Source organism: Pelophylax lessonae (assembly GCF_965119305.1).
Source record: "Pelophylax lessonae genome assembly, chromosome: 8".
Classification (NCBI taxonomy): Eukaryota; Metazoa; Chordata; class Amphibia; order Anura; family Ranidae; genus Pelophylax; species Pelophylax lessonae.
In genome coordinates this window covers 220,523,040-220,550,004 of record NC_138775.1, presented here as the reverse complement: position 1 = coordinate 220,550,004, position 26,965 = coordinate 220,523,040, and the positions used below count along the sequence as shown (strand labels likewise).

General features: G+C 41.8%; 1 protein-coding gene across 1 annotated transcript in view; it reads right to left on the bottom strand.

Annotated features, from left to right (window-relative positions):
- LHX4 (LIM homeobox 4) overlaps positions 1-26,965 on the bottom strand; it is a 110,910-nt gene that overhangs the window by 28,450 nt on the left and 55,495 nt on the right. The window contains exons 2-3 of the mRNA XM_082265271.1: positions 21,363-21,534; positions 643-845 (exon numbers count right to left, since the gene is read on the bottom strand). Of these exons, the coding sequence (XP_082121397.1) occupies positions 643-845; positions 21,363-21,534 (375 nt within the window). The remainder of the gene's footprint in view (positions 1-642; positions 846-21,362; positions 21,535-26,965) is intronic.

Below are 26,965 nucleotides of genomic sequence, written 5' to 3'. Positions count from 1 at the left end.
CGATCCGATTATGGTACGGTCGCTTCGATAGCAGTATTTTTCGTATGATTTTCAGATCGTGTGTATGGGCATTCAAGTTTGTCTCCAGCCTAAACTTGTTTTTGATAGAGTGATTAACACTCAGAACAATTTGAACGGTCATTCTAACCCTTCACTACCCTGAAAAAAAAACTGCTTTTGTTGGAGCCTCTGTCCCCATAAGAGATATACTGTATGTCATAATTTTCTGTCCTTGTAACCCCTTAATGTTAGCCTAGTCAAAAAGTATATATATATAAAAAATAAAAAAAAATTAAAATATGTTTAAAAATGTTATCTATTCATTCTAAACATAAAAAAATGTAGAAAACAAAACATTATACATTCTCTTTACTATGCAGCCACTGCAGTGCATTGGCATGGTTTGTCCAGATATTTGTCCCCATTTATTGAAATTTTTTAGGAAATATTGTAACGGTCTAGTCAACCTGATTCTCACTTCCCACTTTCATACTGCAACAAGAGAATACAATTGCTTATCTTAGGAAACTGTAAAATACCTAATGTTTATAATGGTTTGATATGCTTTAAAATAGAGGGCTATGATCTCATCTGTATGCTTGCAAGTCACTATGCAGTAGAAGAGTTTAAGTAGGTCCTCACCATTCTGCTTTGCAGTCTCATAGTCCTCTTTGCAAACCAGCCGACCATCCTCCATGAGGTAGAACTCATCACCAGTAGCCAGTTGTCGACTACAAATTATACAGGAAAAGCAGTGCAGGTGATATACAAAGTCCTGGGCTTTCCGTACCACTTGAGTTGGGGGGATTCCTTGCTGACATGCTGTACACTTGGTGCCAAATCTCCTGGAAAAGACAGAAATTAAGCTGTAACACTGGGCAGGTATAGTCGGTATGCTGAATTATTAAGTACCAATAGTCAGTAAACATGCTAGTATCAGTCCCATTGAAAACATGATTTTATAGCATGTGGAGTACAGTGGCTTGGTGTTTAGTACATCTGCCATGCGGTATTGGTTCCTCAGTTGAGATCTTGGTCAGGAAACTATCTGCAAAGAGTTTGCATATTCTTCCTGTGCTTGCCTGGGTTTCCTCCAGATACGACTTTTTCATCCTACAGTTCAAAGACTTGCTGGTGGGTTAATTGACTCCTGTCTAAATTTGTCTTAGTATGTGTGTGTATGCATTTATGTGAGATATGGACCTCTGATTGTAAGCTCCTCAAGGGCAGTCACTGATGTAGATGCACAGTATGTTAAGCACTGTGCAAATTGTCAGTTCAAAATGCATATAATAAATAAATAAATGCTATCACGCATCCATTTGATTTTATTTTCTGAACCTAAAGATCACCTCTGACCTATAAAGACATTTATGCTGTAAACTAGTAAGCGGAAAAATTCAGACAGTATTAGATCAGACTAGTGTTTCCCAAGCTCTGGCCAGTCATACTGTATAGCATCATCGCAACCTTCCTAATGTAAATCCCGAAGCATGAAAAGTTCCCACCTACATGGCTACAACACTGCTTTAGCTGTACTACATTCTACTTCACCTACTGTCTTATTCAAAATTTCAACCACAAACAATATTTTCTGCATCCCCCACATTCCAAAATGGCAAGTACTCTACTTTCTCTAAGGACGTGTGTTCTTTCAGGCTATTGCTAATTCCAAAATTAACTCCTGTTCCTCTTCAAAGCTTGCCGATCACTCAGCTCTCGGTCCTCACCCTGCAGAGAGCCAGTGACTATCAGTCACTGGCTCTCTGCTCTGCCCCTCCGGCGCTTACTGGAGTGCTGGGGTGTGGAGGGGGTGGGAGCAGCTAGCAATTCGCTGAGAGGCAGAGCCAGTTGCCGGTTAGGCTTCTGGGTGGATACTGAAAATAAAGTCGGGATCGATCCAGGAACCTGGGCCGGCAGAGTGATATCAGCTGACAGTGGAATTTAGTTCAGTGTCAGCTAAAAATGGGTCACAGGAGTCCAGAAAGAAGTGCATTCCTGTGACCAATAGGAGAAGTATAACCAAAAGAGCTTTGGCTATACTTCTCATTTAAGAATGTTGCCAACCCCAACATGGCCACTTTAAGAGAGCAAATTTTCTCGGAGGCCTGCTCTCCAAGACTAAAACTGGGAGGGAATATTGTCATCGAAGAACACAGAACAAATATGGGAATGCTTCAAAACAACTGTCTGCCAACACACAGTAAAATATATTCCCACAGACAATATGTTCAAAAGGATAAAAATAAAACCTTTGTGTCTCACTGCCAAAGTTTTTAAAAAAAAAAAGCTATAATTAATAAGAAAAGAGTATTTAAAAATGTTAAACATGAAGAAACACTATCATCACTTAAATGTTACAAATAATATAACACAACATAAAAAATCAAAATAAAGGCCACAAAAATTCAAAACGAACAACAGGTTGCAAAAGAAGGTAAGACAAACCCCAAAAAATTCTTCAAATGTATTAACAGTAAAAAGGTCAGGTCTGAGCACGTAGATCCCTTACAAAATAAACTAGAGGTGGCAACGGGGGACAAGGAGAAGGAAAATTTTATAAATGATCAACTGAAAAGAAAAGCCAGAAGCTAGGTAGTAGCAATTGGACCAATATCTTAGGAAGAACCAGGAGCAGAGCCAGGTGCATGGGTAGTTCATTGGCAGCACAGAGTGACCACTAGGACAGTGGGGTAGCAACAGTCATATAACACAGAAATATTTACAAAGAGTAAGGTAGAATAAAGCAACTGGACAAGATGGCATACACCCACATGTCCTAAAAAAAACTGAGCTCTGTTATTTCAAAGCCATTGGTTCTAATTTTTAGGGACTCTAATCACTGGCGTAGTACTACTGTATTGGCGTAAGACCAGTGTGGTGCTTATATCTCAAATGGGATCAAAGTACCAATACCAAGTAACTGCAGGCTGTTTGGTTTAACTTCAATTGTTGGGAAGATACTGGAGAGTTTATTAAAAGACCAAATAGATGGGTTTTTGATAGAAAAAAAAATATTTTAAGCTAAATTCAGCATGGATTTATAAAAGACAGAAGTTGTCAAACAAATCTGATTTCATTTTATGAGGAGGTAAGTAAAACCTTAGACAAAGTAGTGGCTGTGGACGTAGTTTACTTGGATTTTGCAAAAGCGTTTGTCACAGTTCCCCACACACACAGCTAATGTGTAAGCTAAAGTCTAAAAGCTCTACAGCTTGGAAATTTTAGTTTGTAAGTGGGTAGAAAACTGGCTAAAAGACCAAATGCAGAGAGTAGTGGTTAATGATTCTTACTCTGAATGGTTTAACTTTATTAGTGGTGTACCCCAAGGTTCAGTGTTGGGACCCTTACTTTTAAAAATGTATTGCTTTTAAATATTTATAAATGATATAGAGTTTGGTATTAAAATGAACATTTCAGTCTTTGCAGATGACACCAAGCTATGCAGTGGAATAACAGCCTGTAAGGATGTCTTCAACTTACAAGCTGACCACAATGCACTGTTTAATTGGGCGACTATGTGGCAAATTAAGTTTAATGTTGATAAATGTAAGGTTATGCACTTGGAGGCTAAGAATATCCATGCATCATACATACTAGGGGGAGTACAACTGGTGGAATCAATGGTGGAGAAGGATCTGGGTGTTCTAGTAGATCATAGACGACCTAATATTAGCATGCAATGCCAAGCTGCATTTTCTAAAGGAAGCAAAATACAAATCATTAGTAAGATATCATCTAGAATATGCAGTTCAGTTTTGGGCACTAATTCAGAAAAAGGATATCATAGAATTGACAAAAGTGCAGAGAAGGGCAACCAAACTGATAAGAGGCACGAATGAGCTCAGCTATGAGGAAAGATTAGAGGAACTGAATTTATCATCTCTTGAGAAGAATAGATCAAGGGGGATATGATCAACATGTATAAATACATGAGTGGTCCATATAGTGAGCTTGTGGTGTAGGATTATTTGCTTTAAAGTCATCAAAAAGGACAAGGGGCACTTTTTCCATCTAGAGTAAAAGCGATTTAACCTCCCAATACAAAAAGTCTTCTTCACAGTAAGAGCTGTAAAATTGTGGAATAGACTCCCTCAAGAGCTGGTTCTGGCCAGCTCAGTAGATTGTTTTTTAAAAGGAATATTTCCTAAATGAACAAAATATAACTGGATACCTATACAGTAAAACCTTGGTTTGAGAGTAACTTGGTTTAAGAGCGCTTTGCAAGACAAGCAAAATTTTCAAATAAATTTTGACTTGATATACAAGCGATGTCTTGATATACAAGTAACCCCAAGTCACAGCTGAGTATAAAAGAGAAAAGAGGCACCTCTTAAGTGTAGCAATATGGTTAAATTTAATGAAGGTACAACATTTAGCAACTCACATGGTTGATGATTGGAATAGGCACATCTAAGTATGCAGGCATCAGGGGTAAAGCTGTCCACATAGACCATCCTCCACACCGCCATCTACGTCATCCCTTCCATGCTGCCCCTCGCTTTCAGATCGCTTTACTCCAGGGTGGTCTTCCCGGTCAGGATTACAGACTGGCAGCCGGCGGTGCAGAAGATAGTCTATGTTGACAGCTTTACCCCGGATGCCTGCATACTTAGATGTGCCTGTTTTATTCATCAATCATGTGAGTTGCTAAATATTGTACCTTCATTAAATGTAACCATATTGCTACACTTTGAGGCGCCTCTCTTCTCTTTGATACTCTGTAGCTCCTGCCGGATTTTGCTTCTAATCCCCTTGTGGAAGCGGCTATTTGTGGATGGACATTTTATGGTTACACAACCTATCACATTGCTATAATCTTTTTATATGGACTATAAACTGAAGGTTTAATGAATAAATGGTTGTGGAACAAATCATCTGTTTCCATTATTTCTTATGGGGAAATTTGCTTTGATATAAGAGTGCTTTGGATTACAAGCATGTTTCCGGAACGAATTATGCTCGCAATCCAAGGTTTTACTGTATTTATAGTTATTGTTACTAGTGGTAGTTAATCCAGGGAATATCCAATTGCCTTCTGGGGAATTAGGGAGGATTTTTTTTCCCCGCTGGAGCAAATTGGATCATGATTATGGGGGAGTTTTCCCTCCTCTAGAGAGAGTGTGTGTGTGTATTTGTTGAGAGGGACCCTGTCTGTTAAGGATGTTGCCATCATCAACATTGCTACTTTATCCTTTGTGAGGGACTGTGTCCAATAAGGATGTTGCCATCAACAACATGGCCACTTTAACCTTCGTGAGAAACCCCCTCAATTAAGGATGTGAACATCACCAAAATGGCCAAGTATTCTATTAAAAATACACGTTGGGGTTGATTTACCAAAAGCAAATTGGCCTTTGATTTTGCTGGGGCATTTTCCCTAAGCTTAGTAAATGCAAAGTATTCCCAAACACTTGAAGGGAAAGAGAAAGTATTTTGATATTATTTGTTGATGGAAGTCAGCAGGACTTCAGTAAACTAAGGGAAATTCCCATCCAAGGTGAAGATTCCCTTACTAAGTGAACAGCCTGTTTACCTTTGGTAAATGAATCCCTAGGGGTCTACAGTATGTGTTTGTGTTCTTGCAAAATATATTTCTGCACATACTTTAAATCCCAAACGTTACTGAGATCCAATTTTAGAAGGGCCTAGTACCACCAGTGGTACACAGCCCACACCAGCAAAATAAAATTATATTCTAATGAGGGGATAAAAATGTTAAGAAGGACTAATAATAAGGCTAAATTACAGCATTGTTAAAGTGGATGTAAACCCTCACATATACCCAGGGAAGTGAACAGCCTTAGATGATACACAGATGAAACAAATCTCCCTATGGAAGTTGTATTTGTATATTTGATGTCTTCAGCTTTCTTCACTGTTTAGAAAATGAACATTGTATTAGAATTTCTTCCTGTTCCAGCACTGGGTGTGGAAGAAACATGTAGAGCTGTGCTTTCAATAGAAAAGCTCCCTGCTAATCTATCTCCATGCACCCACCCTGACACAAATTTCCAGCTGCTTTTTTCTCCTGTGTTGGAGAACTTGTCAGAAGTTATGCTAATAACAGAGGAATGGAGCAGCTGAAAGACACAGGGCTTAGGGCTTTGGCGAGAGATAAGTAAACACTACAGATATATATGCCCAGGTCAAATTTCATGAATGGGGTTTACATCCACTTTAGGCTTAAACACTACAATCCTCCACCTTCCTGTTAAACAGAAACCTGATACTGCCATAAAATTGTATCATGCAAGGAGTATGAAGATTACAAAAGAATATAAAAATACACATTAATGATATCAGATATAGAAAAAATAATAAAAGAAAAAAATGTTAAATGTAAAATAGTGTTGCGCAAAAATAAAAAACCTAGTAAAAAATAATATATTGGTGATATAATATGTGAATCAAATATTAAAATTGGGTCCTAAGAAGATCCCAAGAAGATCACCCCCCATAACATCGGACGTATTAGTACGGCAATCTGTACATTTCTTTTTTGTTCAGTCCTCTGGGTTGAATGAAAAAACTTCCCATGAGTGCCCACCATTACTGGTATACAAAACAAAGTGTCCTGTAAAAAGTTCTATTGCATCATACAACCAAAGGTGCAACACAGATTGTCAACTGAACTCAAGTCCCAATAGTAATGTTAAGGTTTGTATTGTGAACTGGCTATTTGCCCATATGGCCTTTATTCTCTGCACCACAAGAATATCCTAGAGCAAATCACTTTAAAAGAGACACTTAACAGAGACAACCAGAGTAATACAATATCTTAAAATCCATGCAGATTTGTCCCCTGAGAAGTGTTAACCCATTACACCAAAGGGCAAACAAATAACAGAGCATTCCAAACAATTAATCAAATACTTTCACTTAGTGTAGGGTAGATCTGGCTGGAGGCCATCTGCAAAACATTTACACCAATTAAGAGAAAATCATATTGCCCAGCCAGCGATGCCAAATGGTATGTGTATACAGTCTGGTTGGATCCCACCCCATAATTTAAAAGGAGACTGTAGAGATAATGACATTTACAGGATCAAGTGTATCTCAAGTTTCTGAAATTAAAATGTCTATTTAGTTATAGAAACCAGATTTTCCTTTCTTCTTTCAGCCCACTCAAGCAAAATGACAGCTTTGACATGGTTTGACATGATTGGACACATCTTTAACAGACATTGAACTCAGAGAGTAAATCTGGGCATAGACAGATCAAAATTCGACTGATTCAGCAGAGACCGGATATAGTCGATTGTTAGATTGACTGGAAAACTTTTGTTTATCAGCAGCTGTTAAACTTTATATTCTGGCAGCAGCAGGAGCAGCTGTCAGAATACCAAGTCCTGGTGGAGGGTTCCTCATCAACCATGCTTATCAGCAGCTGTGGGTGATTTCTCCCCCTCCCTTTCCTCACACTGTACAGTGAGCGAGCGGCACTCACAGGGACCTAGCCACCCACTCTGCTCCCTCTACTGCTTCCTTATTGGCAGGAGGAGGAGAGGCAATCACCAGGGAGGACCTCCAGGAACAAAGCAGCTTGGGACATGTAGTCCCCAACACAGGCAGCCCCAATGTAATCTCCTGGGGGCAGTCTACACACCCCAGCATGCCAGAGAGGAGAGAAGAAAAAGATCCCTGGAGGCTGCCTAAGAGCTGGAGGAGAAGACTGGACACTAGAGAGGGGTGCTCTTTGTGCCTGTTCCTGCCACAGCTCAATGGCTGGTCACAGACATCCCACCAGTGGGGGACCTCGGGTGCATCCCCAGGTGCATTCCTGAATGTGTTCCGGTGGTAGGGTAGCAAGTCAGGCAACCTGAAGAACCTGCCTGCCAGGACATCTCCCTTGGTCGCAGGATTGGTGAGTGGGCACTTGCCCATCGTACAGATACTCTGCATGCAGACAACATTGTCTATCTTGCCTACAACAGTAGAACACTGTGTTGTACTCACCCTCCGCCTGGAAGACAGAAACAGTTTACATTCTGCTTCAGAGCTCTATAGTACACTCTTGTTCCACCCTGCTAAACAGAATACCAAAAGTGCACCAACAAAGAGCTTGCTGAAGATACTGGACATATCCACTGTGTAGACTTCCTCGTCTCTGCTCTGTATACTCAGGAACTCAGTAGCACTTACACTCATTTTGGAGGAACTCTAACCTCCATATTAAAGCTAATATTGTTGCATATAGTGTTATGTTTATAAAGACCAGACTTGTGATTTCAGGAAGACAGACTGGCCTATATCAAGCCACCTCTGTTCCCCCTTTATGTAAATTGAATAGGCTATACCTGAGCCATTTATGGTTAAACTGAGTTACCTTTATAACTTGCCTGTGCCTTAATACTTATACTGTTTATATAAGAGTTTTCACGTTCATTACTCAGTGTCGTTATTACTGTTGCTCTATGCCCAAAGCCACTTAGTAAAGATACTTTCTGGTCAACTACCATTTGTGTCTATTTACTGTTGGGCTGCAGTGACATTATCTATCAGGTGTAAAATAAATAAGATGCGCGGTTTTTGACTGAGATATTATCCTAAAAGTGATTAAGTAACAGATGCAATGAACAATGTGCAATAAGCAAAATCAAACAATAGCAAATGTTCAAATGGTAAAGTGTCACTAGATAAGTGAAGGCCTTGTTGCCTAGAACGGTATAACAAGAGAATTACATCAAAAATATTTTTTTTGTGAATATGTAGCCACAGTCTGTTCACAAAAAATGACAAATAATGAATGGTGCAAAAAGTTCATAAATAGTCCAGTGCTCCACAATTCAATGTGCTTAGTGAAAAGATGATGCTCCAACTTTCCCACATACAAATACTGTAGTGCAGATGAAATAATCCACAATGGAAAGTGTCACCGCTGTGCTCTATATGTGAAAATTGTCCGCTTACCAAATCAAATGATCCCACCAAGAGTTCATATGCGTGTGAGTGGAAGCGCCTCTGAAGACAAGTGGTCAGCCAGCTCCAGGGAATGTATCTGGGCTTATGGTGCTCGCTAATCACATCATGTGGTTATAAAAAGCAATGGAAGATGCCCATGGTGCAATAATGCGTATAAAGCTGGTTTATTAAATAAAAATTGCACTTACATCAAGGACAATGAATTTGAGCGATATAGGATAAAATGCGGGGCCGCCTACAGTATGGTCCATGCTAGTTGGTGTCGCTTTGCTAGCTCCGCTGAGCCTTCATCCTAGTTGATGCCTTCTGAGAGGAAACGCGTTGGATTGGAGTTAGCAAAGTGACGTCCACTAGCGTTGACCGCACTGCAGGCGGCCGTGCAAGATTTTATTCCATATCGCTCAAATTAATTGTCTTTGATGTAAGTGCAATTTTTATTTAATAAACCAGCTTTATACACATTAATGCACTATGAGCGTCTTCCATTATCTTTTATAACCACATGATGTGATTTATGAGATTAAGGAGCACCATAAGCCTGGATACATTCCCTGGAGCTGGCTGAACACTTGTCTTCAAAAGCGCTTCCACTTACACGCATACGATCTCTTGGTGGGATCATTTGATTTGGTAAGTGGACAATATTCACATATAGAGCACAGCGGTGACACACTTTCCATTGTGGATTATTTCAGCTGCACTACAGTTTGTTGTATTTGTATGTGGGAAAGTTGGAGCATCATCTTTTCACTAAACATTGTGGAGCACTGGACTATTTATGAACTTTTTGCACCTTTCATTATTTGTCATTTTTTGTGAACAGACCGTGGCTACTTATTCACAAAAAAATTATTTTTAATTTTCAATATTTTTATTACGTTTTCGTGAAAAAAGTTATAACAGTGCAAAATGTGCCAACAAGGCTCAGCCATATATGTAAGGAGTCGTATAGCATCTTCAGAACATAAATTAGAAAAATATATAAATATATATATCTAAATAAAAAAACTACGTAAACAGTAGGATAGTGACTAAAGCCGAGGCATAAATAGAGCCTCCAATCTTCTACACTGAAGGTCGGTTGGCCCGGGCCCCGACCCCCCCCCCCCCCCGGCGCCCCTACGGGAACACACTGCGCCCCAGGAGGGAGGCGGCCCCCAACCCCATTATCGCACACTTGACTTGGGGAGGCATTTGCCAACTGTCATTGCACTGGAAGTGAAGAAAAGACATTATAAAACGAGAAAAACGGGGGAAAAGAAAAGAGAAGGAAAAGGAAAAGAAAGGAAGGAGGAATCCAGGTACCACGAAAAATTGAAAAAGGTAGCAGGGAAGTAGTGGGAAAAGGGAACAGTAGCGGCGGGAAGGGTCGGCATCCAGGTACTTATCCCCCAGTCGGGGTACACTCTCAAGTCCTATGGTCCGAGGGGACAACGGCATTCCCCTCCTAAGGGGGGCTGGCCAAATATCTGAGCCAAGGGTCCCAGGTCTTGTCAAATAACCGCATCTTATCATTAAGTAACGCTACCATCCGTTCATTTATCATGATCCAGGTCAGCTTGGCTTTGAGTAGCTCAATCAGCACTACAGGAGTGCGCCATGAACGAGCGATTGCAACCTTAGCAGATGTGAATATAAAGGCTATGAAGCGTTTAAAAATGTATTTTTGATGTAATTCACTTGTTACACCATTCTAGGCAACAAGAGCTTCACTTATCTAGTGACACTTTGCCATTGGAACATTCACTATTGTTTGATTTTTTGTTTTTGGACATTTTTATTGCATCTGTTACCTAATCACTTTTAGGATAATATCTCAGTCAAAAACAGCGCATCTTAATTTACAAATTCTTTTTCTCCCCATTATTCAAGGAGTTTATGAATGAAGCAGTTTTTTGATTTCACACATTTGCAGCTGAACGCACTTTTTTGTATTGTTTAGTTATCTATTAGGTGCCCCAGTGGGGCCGAGGCTGTTCTTGTGGTTGAGAGGCAGAGCACAGAACCTAAAATACTCAAGCAGCTCCTTCGGTGTTGGCGCTACACCAGCTTAACTGAATTCTGGAAGCTAATACCCAAACAAAAAGGCAAGCAGTGGGCAAATGAATGGGTGGGGGACTAGTCAGCAGCACAAGCTATAATTCACATTGAGTGTAAGTACTGTCCCATGTGCTAATAAATAACTTAACTAAGGCTTGACATCACCAGATGTTCCCGATACCATAGCAAATCTTCACTTTTTAGTTCAGGTTCAGTGTAAAGAGTTTTGGTGGGCAGCACGGTGACTAAGTGGGTAGCACTTTTGCCTGGCAGCACTAGGGTCACTGGTTCAAATCCCAAGCATGGCAATACCTGCATAGATTTTGCATGTTCTCCCTGTGCCGGTATGGGTTTCCTCCCACACAAGTATGTGTATATGAATGTGAGTTAGGGATCTTAGAGTGTAAGCTCCTTGAGAGCAGATACTGATACAAATATACAATATATATGTAAACTGACGGCGCTATATAGGTACCTGTAATAAATAAATAAACTGATGATATTCAAACTCTTGTTCTCCATCTTTTATCTGCCGATGCAGATCTGAATTTTATAGGTTGCTAACTAATATTTCAGGAAGTTCTTCACTCACACTGTATGATATATAAGACTCTGTCTGGGCACACAGCATGTTGAAGTGCCAACAAGATACGATGACAACTTTGGGTCAAATATAAAGTGGTATTAAACCCATAAACCAAAAATGTAAAATTTTGCAGAGTACCAATAACTAGATGTGTCCTTTAATCCTACACTTGAAAAAAGAGCGCGCATGCGGTGATCATTGTAAGCACCCCTGTCAGCATTAAATGGTTTGTCTCAATGTCATAAACTGATACATCTGGAATAGAGCTTGTTCTTTTGAAAAACAACAGACTTAAGCCTAGTACACACGCAACGATTATCGGCCGACCGATCGCCCATCTTTTGTCCAGAGTTGTGTTTTGTTGGTTGGAATGTGCCTAGACTGCACACAAATTTTCTCGCCTGACAAAATTCTACTTCAGAAGTGATGTCATGTGTTGGTTTGCTTTCTTTGTGTTCTTTCTTCTCTGAGCATGCCCAGTCTTGCTCATAAGATTTTTCCCTGTCGAAATCTGTACTGACTGCACAAAAATCGGACGTGTTTTGACGGAGGACAACAATTTTATAGCCTGCACACCAGATTTTTTTTGGCCGGAAGAAAATTCCCTGCCGAATTTCGACGGGTGTGTACAAGGCTTAAAGCTGGATACACACTACACAATTTCTATTAGATTTTTTCCTTTAGATTTACCAAAATCATATAATATGAGGTCAAACCTAAACATTTTAAATTTGTATGCAATCAGCCAGGCCCTTGCACTACATAGTTGAAGGTAAATCTAAAGGAAATCTAACAGCAAAAGTTGTATAGTGTGTATCCAGCTTTAGTGGCCAGATCACCAGCTGAAAATAGAAGAATGCAAGTCTAAAAAAGAAAATGAATGCAACCATCACATCTAAAAATTATTAAACTGCAATATATGAATAGTTTCTTTTTTTGGGGTTTAATGCTGCCTTAACAAATACGTTTTTTTTTTTAAACTGAACTACAATAAATTGGACTAGTAAAACAGTAATATTGCATTATGATAACAACTTAAATAATAGATGGATTGGAAAGTTAAAATATACAATGTTTCAAAACTGTATAATGCATGGAATGAGTAATCTACCTGCATTAAAAGGAGACCTAGGGGCACCCAATAGAAGACCTGAGATATGTGCCCTGGGTTCCAGGATTTTGCAATGCCCCTGGATGTTACATAATTGAAGCCAAGAACACAGTGATGTAAAATTCCCAGATATCAGTTTCCTGATGTTTTAGAACTCCTAAAATATAGCTATATGCTAAAGCCAAACACAATGAACAAAAGTAAATTCTAACTCTACCCTACAGTTGCTCATCTCTAATATGGAAGTTATGGATTAAAGAAAAAAACATTCTATTGGGAGTCTCAGCCTTTCACCCACATACAAAGACAGAACATTGAATGGCACAGTTCACAAGATCAGTTAAAGCCCAGCTGTGCCCTATGACACAGAATATTTAATGCAATCTTCACCAAACATTCTCCACTGGCGCCCCTCCCCCCCAATGGTCACCCTAACCTCCACAATCGCTGTCGTGGAGCCTCAGATAGCTGTCTTGTATAAATCGGATATTTGTGTTATATACCCTGATAGGCTATATTTGTGAGTCATGGAACTTATTAAGTACAGCCTTGAAAATGCAATCCCAGCAATGCAGCCTTTATCCTTGGAAGTCAAGAGAGATAGCTGGAAGCCAGCACAGTCACGCTGCTTAGAATTTCAAGAAGGATTCAGAGACGGGAGCCAAGTTTAATAGTCAGGACCATTATATTGGGGTTAGAGTTAATTATACATCAAGTGGACATGCCTCCCTAAATTGACATTTTCTGAACCCGTTCTACCAGTTTTTTCATTTTGATTTAGTTGCACTGTTATTAAAGCTACTCAATAAAAGCCACACATTTATGTGGCTCCATATTTAATATTAAATCATGATTTTTTTTTTTTTTAATGTAAGTAGTGTAAGTACCTGAATTTGACTTGATATTAGCCTTCTGCAGGAGCCAGGGCTTTGCTATCTTGTCAAAGAAAAATGAGCCAAAAAAAAGAATTTACAGTGCCCTGAAAAAGTATTCATACCCCTTAAAATTTTCCACATTTGTCATGTTACAACCAAAAATTTAAATGTATTTTATTGGGATTTTATGTGATAGACCAGCACAAAATAGCACATAATTGTAAAGTGGAAGAAACATGATAAATTGTTTTTCAAACTTTTTACAAATAAATACCTGAAAAGTGTGGTGTGCATTTGTATTCAGCCCCCTTTAGGCCCCTTTCACACACGGTAGTCCGTCGGCGGACTCCATTTTTCTCAGCGGGGGATGGATCCGCCGATCCCCCGCTGAGCAGGCGTATGGTAGCTGTGTGCGGAGACAGAGCTGTCAGGTCCCCATTCTTCTCTATGGGGGAATCTGATGAGAACGGACTGTCTGTCCGTTCTCATACGATCCGATCCGCCAGACGGATGGAAAATAGGGTTTCCATCCGTACGGATTTGACGGATGACATTCGATGCCCCATAGAGATGCATGGGGCATCCGTTCAGATCTGCCTGAAAAACGGTTAGGCGGATCTGAACGGTCCGCTTGTGTGAAAGGGGCCTTACTCTGATACCTCTAAATAAAATCTAATGGAACCAACTGCCTTAAGAAATCACCTAATTAGTAAATAGAGTCCACGTGTGTGTAATTTATTCTCAGCATAAATACAGCTGTTCTGTGAAGCCCTCAACAAACAGCATCATGAAGGCCAAGGAACACACCAGACAGGTCAGGGATAAAGTTGTGGGAAGTTTAAAGCAGGGTTAGGTTATAAAAAAATATCCCAAGCTTTGAATATCTCACGGAGCACTGCTCAATCCATCATCCGAAAATGGAAAGAGTATGGCACAACTGCAAACCTATCAAGACATGGCCAACCACCTAAACTAACAGACTGGGCAGGGAGAGCATTAATCAGAGAAACAGCCAAGAGGGCCATGGTAACTCTGGAGGAGCTGCAGAGATCCAAAGCTCAGGAAGGAGAATCTGTCCACAGGACAACTATTAGTCATGCACTCCACAAATCTGGCCTTTATGGAAGAGTGGCAAGAAGAAAGCCATTGTTGAAAGAAAGCCAAAAGAAGTCCAGTTTGCAGTTTTCAGAAGCCATGTGGGAACACAGCAAACATGTGGAAGAAGGTGCTCTGGTTAGATGAGACCAAAATTTAACTTTTTGGCCTAAAAGCAAAGCACTATGTGTGGCAGATAACGAACACTGCACATCACCCTGAACACACCATCTTCACCATGAAACCAAAGCACTATGTGTGGCAGATAACGAACACTGCACATCACCCTGAACACACCATCTTCACCATGAAACATGGTGGTGGCAGCATCCTGTTGTGGGGATGCTTTTCTTCAGCAGAGACAGGGAAGCTGGTCAGAATTGATGGGAATATGGATGGAGCCAAATAAAGGGAACTCTTAGAAGAAAACCTGTTAGGGTCTGCAAAAAAACTTGAGACTGGGGTGGAGGTTCACCTTCCAGCAGGACATTGACTCTAAACATACAGCCAGAGCTACAATGGAATGTTTTAGATAAATTCATGTGTTAGAATGGCCCAGTCAAAGTCCAGACCTAAATCCGATTGAGAATCTGTGGCAAGTCTTGAAAATTGCTGTTCACAGACACTCTCCATCCAATCTGACAGAGCTTGAGCTATTTTGCAATGAAGAATGGGCAAAAATGTCACTCTGTAGGTGTGCAAAGCTGGTAGAGATATACCCAAAAAGACTTGCAGCTTTAATTGCAGCAAAAAGGTGGTTCTATAAAGTATTGACTCAGGGGGGCTGAGTACAAATGCACACCACACTTTTCAGATATTTGAAAAAAAAAAAAATTAAAACCATTTATCATTTTCCTTCCACTTCACAATTATGTGCCACTTTGTGTTGGTCTATCACATAAAATACCAATAAAATACATTTACATATTTGGTTGTAACCAAATACATGTGGAAAATTTCAAGGGGTATGAATACTTTTTTAAGGCACTGTAAACTGGGATCTGTGCTTAACTGTATGAAGTGCAATGGGGGGTGGGGGGTAGTGGGAGTGGCAGCATTTAAAAGGTGGGTGTTAGTCTAAAGTTGAGTATGTATGGGTCAGTTGTTTTAATTCAGCCAGTGGACTGATTGAAAAAACTGAACGGATTCCCCCATCCACACAAGTGAGCTCATTAGAGGAATCCCCTCTGCTGTGTTACTGTGTACCAGGGGTCTTCAAACTTTCGCTCTCCAGTTGTTCAGGAACTACAATTCCCATCATGCCTAGTCATGTCTGTGAATGTCAGAGTTTTACAATGCCTCATGGGACATGTAGTTCTGCAACAGCTGGAGAGCCGTAGTTTGAAGATCCCTGCTGTATAATGACAGAGGAGGCTTCTCCGCTGACACTGATCAGCACTGCAGAAGATTGGCTGCAGAGCTGATCAAACAAATGTTTTCCAACAAGGCCATTCATGGCAAGTTAATCATTAGATTGACTTCTCGCAAATGGGAACAGCCCAAAATGTTACTTCTTAGAATATTATTTTGTTTTTGGTTTTTCATAAAGACATGCAAAGTTTTTCACAAATCAAACAGCCCCCGTTATATCAAAACAGATTTCACTCTTTCACACACTTATGAAATTGTCATAATATTCTTTCTTTTCTGGTATGACACAACTAAATCACTCTTCTATAGATGTGATTATGTCACTGCTCTCAGACTTGGCTTTTCGGAGAAAATGCATAGCATGTATATTGTGCATTCTTTTCAGGGTGATTTCAGGTGCAGGGTTCCTTTACACTGCCATGGCTTCCTCTCCCTTCAAAAATCACCTCCCCACCATCTGCTGTAACCCCTTGGACTCCCCCCATTCACTTGCAGTTGTTTGTAGACTCTATACCTTTCACACAAACTATACAATGTGCATTCATTTGTTTTATTTTTTTTTTTTACCAAAGAAATGTAGCAGAATACATTTTGGCCCACATTTATGAAAAAAGGTGCAAAGTTTGCAAAAGGTGCAAAATATGCAAAATTTTATAACAGAAACTAAGAAAAATTTATTTTTTTCAAAATGTTTAGTATTTTTTTCCTTTTTATAGTAAAAAGTTAAAAAACAGTAGTGGTTTTACCCCCTTCCTGACCAGGCCATTTTATGCGATACGGCACTGCGTTGCTTTACCTGACAATTGCGCGGTCGTGCGATGCTGTACCCAAATAAAATTGATGTCTGTTTTTCCCACAAATAGAGCTTTCTTCTGGTGGTATTTGATCACCTCTGCGGTTTTTATTTTTTGCGCTATAAACAAAAAAAGAACCAAAATTTTGAAAAAAAAAAACAATATGTTTTACTTTCTGCTATAAAACATACCCAATAAAAAAATGTAAAAAATCAAATTTTTTCATCAGTTTAGGCCAACATGTATTTTGCTACATATTTTTGGTACAAAAGATCCTAATAAGTGTATATTGATTTATTTGCGCAAACGTTATAGTTACATAGTTACATAGTTACATAGTAGGTGAGGTTGAATAAAGACAATAGTCCATCCAGTTCAACCTGCGTAGGTGTGTGTGGCTGTAATCATCTCATCATCTACATAGCCCTGAATGTTCTGATCTTTGAGATGTACGTCTAGAAGTCTTTTGAAAGCCACCATATTACCTGCAGAAACCACCTCTTGTGGTAGAGAATTCCACAATCTTGTAGCCCTAACAGTAAAGAACCCCCCACGTTGCCTGAGGTTAAAACGCTTCTCCTCTAATCGCATTGTATGCCCCCGAGTCCTCATGCAATCCCTGCGACTGAACAGCTTTTCTTCTAAGCCTAGATCCCCGTTGAGATATTTAAAAATTGCTATCATGTCCCCCCTCAGGCGTCTTTTCTCCAGGGAGAATAAATCAAGCGATTGCAGACGCTCCTCATAATCAAGGTCCTCCAATCCCCTAATTAGTTTAGTTGCCCTTCTCTGGACCCTCTCCAGCTCCAGCACATCCCTTCTGAGGACTGGTGACCAGAACTGGACAGCATACTCCAGATGCGGTCGGACCAGAGTTTTATAAAGTGGAAGGATTATAGTCTTATCTCTGGAATACATCCCTTTCTTTATGCATGCTAATATTCTGCTGGCTTTGGCAGCTGCCGCTTGACATTGCATGCTGTTGCCTAGTCTATCATCCACCAATACTCCCAGATCCTTCTCCATTTTTGATTCTCCCAGGGGTTCCCCTCCTAACGTGTATTGTGCTTTTATGTTGCTAGTCCCCAAGTGCAAAACCTTACACTTCTCCACGTTAAACCTCATTTGCCAAGTCGTTGCCCACTCCGTTATTTTGTCCAGGTCATTCTGTAGGATATCTGCTTCATGCTGTGCTGTTATTGCCCTGCCTAATTTTGTGTCATCTGCAAAAACTGATATTGAACTACAGATCCCATCCTCAATGCTGTTTATGAATAAATTGAACAAGGTTGGTCCTAGAACTGAGCCTTGGGGGACCCCGCTTACTACCTCAGACCAGTCTGAGTATGCGCTGTTTATTACCACCCTTTGGACACGCCCTTTTAGCCAGTTCCGTATCCAAGAGCAAACCCTGCCGTCGATACCTGCAGACCTTATTTTATAAATTAAGCGCTTATGGGGAACTGTATCGAACGCCTTAGCGAATTCCAAGTACACCACATCCACTGGTCTGCCCCTATCTAGCTCACAGCTCACCTCCTCGTAGAATGTTAAGAGATTGGTTTGACAAGCACGCCCATTTGTAAACCCATGCTGGTTACTACTAATGATGCTGTTGCCCTTAGCAAACTCTACGATATAGTCCCTTATCATCCCCTCCAGAAGTTTACATACTACTGATGTCAGACTGACAGGCCTATAATTTCCCGGGATATGCCTCTGACCCTTTTTGAATATCGGAATCACGTTAGCTTTCCTCCACTCCCCTGGTACATCTCCTGTCCTAATACTGTCAGCAAAGATCAGGAACAGTGGTCTGGATATAACCTTACTGAGTTCCTTGAGTACTCTCGGATGTACGCCATCCGGGCCTGGGGATTTGTTTGTGTTAAGTTTATCCAGCCTTTCCCTGATTTCACCCTCTGTTAGCCATAGTGGCAAATCCTGTGTATTACTACTAACCATACAGTCATGGTCAGTGTTACAGTGTCTAAAAATTATGAGATACTTTGTGTGGACTTTTTTTTATTGTTTTTACTAGTAATGGCACTTTTTGGGGACCAGTGACACCAATACAGTGATCAGTGCTATAAAAAATGCACTGTTATTATATAAATGACACTGGCAGGGAAGGGGTTAACACCAGGGGCAATCAAGGGGTTAAGTGTGCTCCTAGGCAGTGCTGTGTCCAATGACAGCAAGAGCGGCGCTCCGGCGGGGCGCTCGCGCCCCCCGACATCCCCTGCACAAAATCACATACATGTACATGATTTTGCACAGCCTGGGCCGCCCTGCGGCAGAATATATGCGGTGGGTGGTCCAGAACTGGTTAAATTACACAAAAAGAAAGCTCTACCTAAACAATGTGATATAAAATTTATTTAGGTACAGTGTTGACTGAGTAATTGTCATTCAAAGTGTGACAGCACTGAAAAATTGCCTGTATTGGCAAAGGGTGAAACAATTCAGTCTTCAAGTGGTTAACTGAGTTATCAGTTTTAAGTGGTCTGGCATTTTAAACATTATCAGTAAAATCTGTTAAAATTTGATATCTGGGTAATAAATGTCCATTTGCTCCTTTTCTAGATATATCTTGTCCTTACCTGGTACTTTATATCAGCCCTCAAAATGTCCACTCACCTGCTCACATTTGGCGAGTGGAAATCAGCTGAGGGTGAGTGTGGAGCAGGGGTGGACTGGGCTGATGTTTTTTCTGCCTGATTGCTTCTGGCAGAAGTGGTTCTGACTTTTTTACAGGGCCTCCCTGCCCCCCCGGGCTACTCTGATTTCCTGTAAAAAAGGCTGCACCGCTTCTGTTAGAAGCGATCAGCCAGGAAACTGTCAGAAGGAAAGCCAGCCAGATGACAGAGAGAGGATCTCCCGTTGTGACACAGCTTGAATCTGAACTAACACCGACCACTGTCAGATAAAGTCCCGCCTCCTGGACCAGCTCCTATTATAGACAGCACACTGGTCCAATGCCGGGAAATTAAATCAGTGTGCTGTCTATTATAGGAGCCAGTCCAGGAGGAGGGACTTTGAAAGCAGCCAGCGTTTCAGATCCAAGCTGTGTCACACCGGGAAAGCCTCTCTCTGTATGATATGGCTGGCTCTCCTCCCGTGATTCCCATTCATTGATAGGTGGCATTGATGGGCACTGATAGGCTGCATTGATGGGAGCTAGTGAGTCTGCACTGATGGGCACTGATGAGGCTGCACTGATGGACTGATGGGGATGCACTGATGGGCACCAATGGCCACTGATAGGCTGCACTAATGGGCACTGATAGGCTGCACTGATGGGCACTGATAAGACTGCACTGATGGGCTGCATTGATGGGCACTGATAAGGATGCACTGATGGCCACTAATGAGGCTGCACTGATGGCCACTGATGAGGTGGGACTGATGGCCACTGATATGGCAGCAATGATGGCCCCTGATGAGGCTGCACTTATAAGGCAGCACTGATATGCTACACTAATGGGCACTGATATGCTGCACTGTTGGGCACTGATAAGCTGCATTGATGGGCACTAATAAGCTGCACTGATGGGCACTGATGAGGCTGCACTGATATGATGGGCACTAAAACAGTTTCATTTCATGAGATAATTTACAAGGGCGTGTTTAGGGGGCAGAATTATTGGCGGACTACAGTCAGGTTCGAAACCACGATGAGGACGACGAGCATGCAGATGAGCTTCCCTGAGATGGTTTCTGACAGTTTGTGCAGAAATTCTTTGGTTTTGCAAACAGATTGTCACAGCAGCCATCCGGGTGGCTGGTCCCAGATGATCTTGGAGGTGAAGATGCTGGATGTGGAGGTCCTGGGCTGGTGTGGTTACACGTGATCTGCGGTTGTGACTTGAGGCCAGTTGGATGTACTGCCAATTTCTCTGAAACGCCTTTGGAGACGGCTTATGGTAGAGAAATGAACATTCAATTCATGGACAACAGCTCTGATGAACATTCCTGCAGTCAGCATGCCAATTGCACGCTTCCTCAAAACTTGCGACATCTGTGGCATTGTGCTGTGTGATAAAACTGCACATTTTAGAGTGTCCTTTTATTGTGACCAGCCAAAGGCACACCTGTGCAATAATCATGCTGTCTAATCAGCATCTTCATATGCCACACCTGTGAGGTGGATATGCTCGCTTTGGAAACTGCAGCTTGGCATTACATGCTATTATTAAGCTTTTGATCTACCAGAACACCCAGATCCTTCACCACCATCTCCATTACAGCACCATGATATAAAAAAATAACATCCTTTACTACCTCAAAATGTTGTGAAGCCAGCCCTTATATCACTGACAGGGTCACTTTAAGACTATATCAGTTTTTCCGGCACAATGATAGATTCATTTTGGTGACTATAAAGATAATGTCCAGTATGCTGGAAGAATAAGGTAATTTTCAATGTATTTTTGTACATTTGTTAGAAATATCAAGGTCGGTGCTCAGATCTTTGGTGCTTTGGCTGGTGAGTTGCTTCATGTATGGATAGCAGCATTGAGCACCCTCTAACATTGGAGAAGTAGTAAAGTAGGGGGACTCACTTGAAGAAGTCATCTTTGCAGTATACATTCCCAGCCCGGGAAAAGCAGCGTTCAGCCAAGGGCACCTGACACTCACAGCACTTGAGGCATGCACTATGCCAGTGACGATCCAGAACCTTTAAGATGAATTTATCCAAAATGTGCTCATTACATCCGGAGCAACGTGGGATCTCTGTGGAAAGACAAAGCAGATATAAATTATATCACTAACAGAAGGTTATTATAGCCCTCATAATTTCCCTGCCCCTTATTATAGTTGGTGAGGAGTTGCGGTAATCCCTTTCATTACTGATCCCTTCATGCACTATATTTTAAAGTGGAACATGCATAACCCAAACTGGACACAGATTTTGTTTCACATGTAATCTACCAGACCAAGAATCCATTCAAATTATAGCCAGGCTATAAAATAGAACTGCACAAACATGACTTATTAAATTATGTGGATCAGACAGATCTAATCCAACACTAAATCTGGCTGTGTTTGATTATCATTATATTGTTTATCTTGATAAAACTAAAGGCGAACGATTGTCTGATTTTCCTCGTTTCACAGCAAGTCGGAACCGAGGCTTATTGACAACGTCTCACAGTTGCAAAGTGTGTACAGTAAGGAACAATGTGGTCTCCAATGGCACTTTTCCACTGCAAGTACCGGCTCGACTCTACTCGGCCCTCCTTGGCCTGGTTTGTTTTTCCACTGCTGGTACCGCATGGTACGGTGTTGGAACAGTTCGGTACGGTACGGTATGGTTTGCTTTTCCACTAAAGTAGTACTAAAGTTAAGTGGGTCGGATAACAATGGGGTGGGAGGGATTCTCGGTGGCTAGTAGTGACTGCATGCAAAGGATTGTGGGATATGGTACCGGGTATGGTACCTCATGGAACCATAATCGAGGTGGTACTGTTTTTAAGAGCCGTACCGTTCGGTTCCATGCAGTGGAAAAGCGCCGCCGTACCGTACCGAACCGTTCCTACACCACCACCACTACCAGCAGTGGAAAAGCACAAAAGCGAGCCGAACCGTTCCATGCAGTGGAAAAGAGCCATAAGAGACTGCTATATATGCGATGTCCTTTGGGGGGTAAGCCAAGTTACAACCTGCCATGGATTTTCCTAGTGCCACTCAAAGCTTTCAGTGCACATGATGTCTCCAGCTGAAAATCCTAGTAATTGCTACTGCTCCATAATAAATACCTTGTATGAAAGTTGGGTAAACCCAGCCCCCCCTTCCAATTTCATCCTAGTGAAGATGTTTTAGGCAAGCCTGGGTTTTGTTTTGTTTTTTGGAAGAGCAATAGACACCATTTGGAGATAAAAGAATAGACTGGGCAAAACATTCAGCTTTTTGATATTTAATGATTGAGATTATTCCAACTCTCCAGCTCCCTCTTGATGGTTACAATTTAAGGGACATCGTTTTTCCTAGTTTGGGTCAGACATGAGTAATCTTCCAATGTGGACACTTCTTTTGGTGACAACAGTATAAGAGGGGATTTCCCCTCAGTTTGGAGAAATTTATGTTAACTTTCTTCTATGTCTACTGGACAGGAAATAAGAGGAATTCTTCACAAGGGAACCGAAAAAAAAACACAATTCCTACTTCCTAATATAAAAAGGTACACTTTGATCTAGTGCACATTGACTTTAACATGTGCAAGAGCAGTTTGAACAAAAAGCTTTTGCAAAGCATTTAAAACGGTCTTCCTCCCCCGCCCTCCAAAAATTTAAAGTCAGCAGCTACACATACTGTAGCTGCTGACTTTTAATATTAGGAAACGATCCTGTCCTGTAATCCAGCGGCGTCGGCACTCCAGCCAATGTTTCCATCGGCTGTTGGGTGCTGCCGCTGCCATTGCCGGTAAGGGAACCCTGCATGGAAGCCTTGCAGCTTCACAGCCGGTTCCCTACTGCACACATGCAGAGCGTGCTGCGCTCTCCTACTGGTCCGGCAGTGGGGGAAGGAGGAGGGAGGAAGAGGGGGGTCGAAAATAATCCTTCAGCTGGATTCTGTCAAAGGGGCATGACCAAAAAAACGTCTGCCAATCAGTCAATAGCTGAGAGCGCTTAGCAAGGAAGATCAATGTACTAACATCGGATTGTTAGTACAGCGGCTCCTACTGAGCTTTTTAGTTTCTTTTTTTCGTTCAACGACTAGCATGGTCAAGGCTTAAAATGTCTAAGAGCAGGTGGCAAGCACTGGGACCCATTGCAGTTTTCTAGCTGTGGTACTATTTCTGTACTCTTTTTCTCTAAAGCAATAGAAACAATCAACACCTGGTTCTAGATTTTCCAAAATGATAAAACATTTCTGTGGGTAACGAGCACCTATCCTAAAACCTTAGGAAGAATTACACAAGACAAACTTTGCCCTTTGCTTAAAATAAACCAGGGCTTTGTCTATGAAGGTCAGATCGAGAGGTTCATTTAACTCCTACCCTCACCACTACCTTTGGATACCAGGAGTGAAGAGAAATACGGTACATCCCGGTATGGGAGACAATACTTCTCACATGACAGTGCTGGTGGTTAATGAATGGCCACGTAGGAAGCTTGCACTGTGAAATTTGGTGGGTACAGTTCTCAGAGGGAGTTCTCAGCCTTGTGTAAGCACCAAGTCTGAACGTATATAGCCATGTGCTGGGCTACAACAACATGGAGAAGGAAACATTGCTCTTTATTTGCTTCTCTCACTCTACTGTGATATTGATGTTATGCTGCACCATGATCCTCCAACCAGCAGGGGGAAAGCTAAAGCCAAGCAAGCCCAAAGACTTCTATGCAGAGCACTAAGAATGCTGGGAGTTGTAGTTTGAGACGGCAGCCATATAATGGCTACATTATATTGGTTAAACTACATACTGTATCCCAATATGCACTGGAGGAGGAGAGAGGATTTTTTTTAAACTATGCAAACAAATGGCAACTGTCCCAACCTATAACTGGCCTTAACAGCAAGGATTTTTATTAAACTTCCCAGACAAAGTTCTTCCTCTTAGCACTGAGGAAGTTAGAGAGAGATCACCTCTGTCTGGATATTCACCTGCCAGCTGGAGACCAAACCAACAGAGATCCAAGCCTGAGACTGGGAGTGAGGACACCTGGGGGCAGCACAGCACTGCCCACATCACAGCACCTACACTGCTGCAGCAGGGAGACTGGAGCATCCACTCACCCTCTGCTCCCCAACGCTGATCACTTGAGGCTTTCGGGGAGAGACTGAGGGGGGCCCCGTTCTACAACAAGAGGTCACTGACTGAGCCACTGAAAGCAGGACACCAATGCCTCGTTTCCACTGAGCGGAACGGTTCGGGTCGGTACAGTTTGGAAGGGTTGGAATGGTCCGGCCTATTCATGTGAGCGTTTCCACTGCAAGTCGGACTGCCAGGGGTTTACACCAAACGTGGTGTTTGTTTTCGTTTGACATGAGCATTGATGTTTTCCTGTCTGCCAATCAGTGGAATGTATCGTGTAACGCCAGCAGCTCCGCCCTAACCGTTCCATACCATTTCCTATGGCCCGACATCTGAAGGAGGACCAGGAATGGTGCGTTTGTTGTATGGGCCACTTTCATGATGGAAACACTCAAAATAGCATACGTACCGAACCGACCCAAACGGGTCAGTGGAAACGAGGTACAAGTGTACCCAATCTATACCAAACCCATACTGCACTCTATACCGCACTTATTATAAACCTAGACTGCACCTATACCAACCCTATACCACATAATAAACCTTTACCGAATCTGGACCACATCTAGCTTGCACCTGTGCCAAAACAATACCACACCTGTACTGTACCTATACTGCATGCAGGTTAATTGGGACTGTCGTTAAGCGCAAAGACGCTCTTAAAGGGCTCCAATTTTAGCCAGCAGAAGTACATTTCAAAGGACTACCCCTCCCAAAAGAATTATTCTGCAAGCCCCCATTGTTTCCCTACACCTCTTGCTATCATCCTTCTTTTCTTTTGGACAGTGTATACCCAGTTGGTCTAGGACTAGCATCGTTGCCATAAATGCACTCTAGCAGTATAGTTCTAACACATGGTAGGTTAAACTTTACTACTGCTGACTGCTACACTTGAAGTGGCCTTGCTACTTTTTATGCTGACCTGGACTTCAGATGTCATCTTATGCCTAGTCCTTACTGTTAATCACTTTGTATTCTAAAAACCTGTTATAATATATTAAGTTTGCCTTTACTACCTGATTTGGTGCCTGTTATCTTTTATATAGCACTACTTTTGGGTACTAAGTGTTACTTTCAGTGATTTTCAGTGAACAGAAGACTCTAGATTCTATCCAGTGGGCTCCTAAGGGGGTAGCACTACACTTACAAAGGGCTTCCGCTCTTTGCTTCCAGCAACCTAATGGAGTGGCTGGGGAACAAAGGAAGGTCAGTATGTGAAGCTTCAGGGGCAGGAAGTTGCTATTGCAGGTACAGGTATGATACCAATATTTTTTTGCAGCACTTAAATTGTACATTCATTTCAGTCCCTGCCCTCAAGGACCTTACAATATAAGGTCCCTATTGCACTTGCATACATCAATCATGTGACTAGACAGTAAAATAAAAAGCAGCACACTGATGTGTTGTTTTCTCAGTTTTATAAAAGTCATTTCAAAGAGCATCAAATTCAGTAAAGATGAATAGTGTGATACTGTAATGAAGTAGGACCAGGTAGGGGTTTAACTCCTTTAGCTTTGGATTGGGGCAGAAAGTGTGGTGCCATTGCAATCCTTTTGCACATGGCTCTCCAGATTACTTGTATCTGTAAGGGCAGAACAGCAAGACATCATCATGGTGGAACAGCAAGATATCGTCTTAGGAACTCTAGGCCTAGCCTGGCCTAACCAGGATACATCCTACTACCAAGCCCACACTCTAGGGCCACATGAGAACGTCTCTCGCTACAGTCAGAATTGAAAAGAAACTTCCCCCCTGAAGGAATAACAGCAGTCCAGGCAGCGGTGTATTTAGGTTTTGTGCTGCCCTAGACTAAACTTGTGCACCCCCTAATTTACATATGACCAACCCCTTCCTGTAAAGGCCACGCCCTATACTGTTTACGACCCGCCCTGTCATCTGTGGACCACAGACCACAAGTCTATCAGTGCCCATCAGCGTAGCCTCATCAGTTCCCACACGTTCAGCCTCATCAGTGCCCATCTGTGCAGCCTTATCAGTGCCGCCTCATTACTGCCCATCAGTGCAGCCTCATCACTGACCGCTTTATGGGGGTGCCAGACTGATTTGCCTCCTGGACTCTGCCCTCTGTCCCAATTCACCCCATAAGACTGGCACTATATTAAAAGTGTAGCGCAAGCCGGCGGAGACCCTTTTCTTGCGGGAACCGGGAGGAGGCTGTTTTTTTTTGTGCAGGGTGCAGCTTTTTTGCTCTCCCCCTGCAATGTGCCGCCCTAGGCCTGGGCCTTGTTGGCCTAGGCCAAGATACAGCACTGAGTCCAGGCCAAACACCATATTTAACACCGTATTAAAGCAAAATGTAAACTGTATTCAGAGGTCTTCAATAGAACATCAAATACATGAGATAGCTGCTACTTCACAAGCACATCTGAAGATTCATACATTCACACA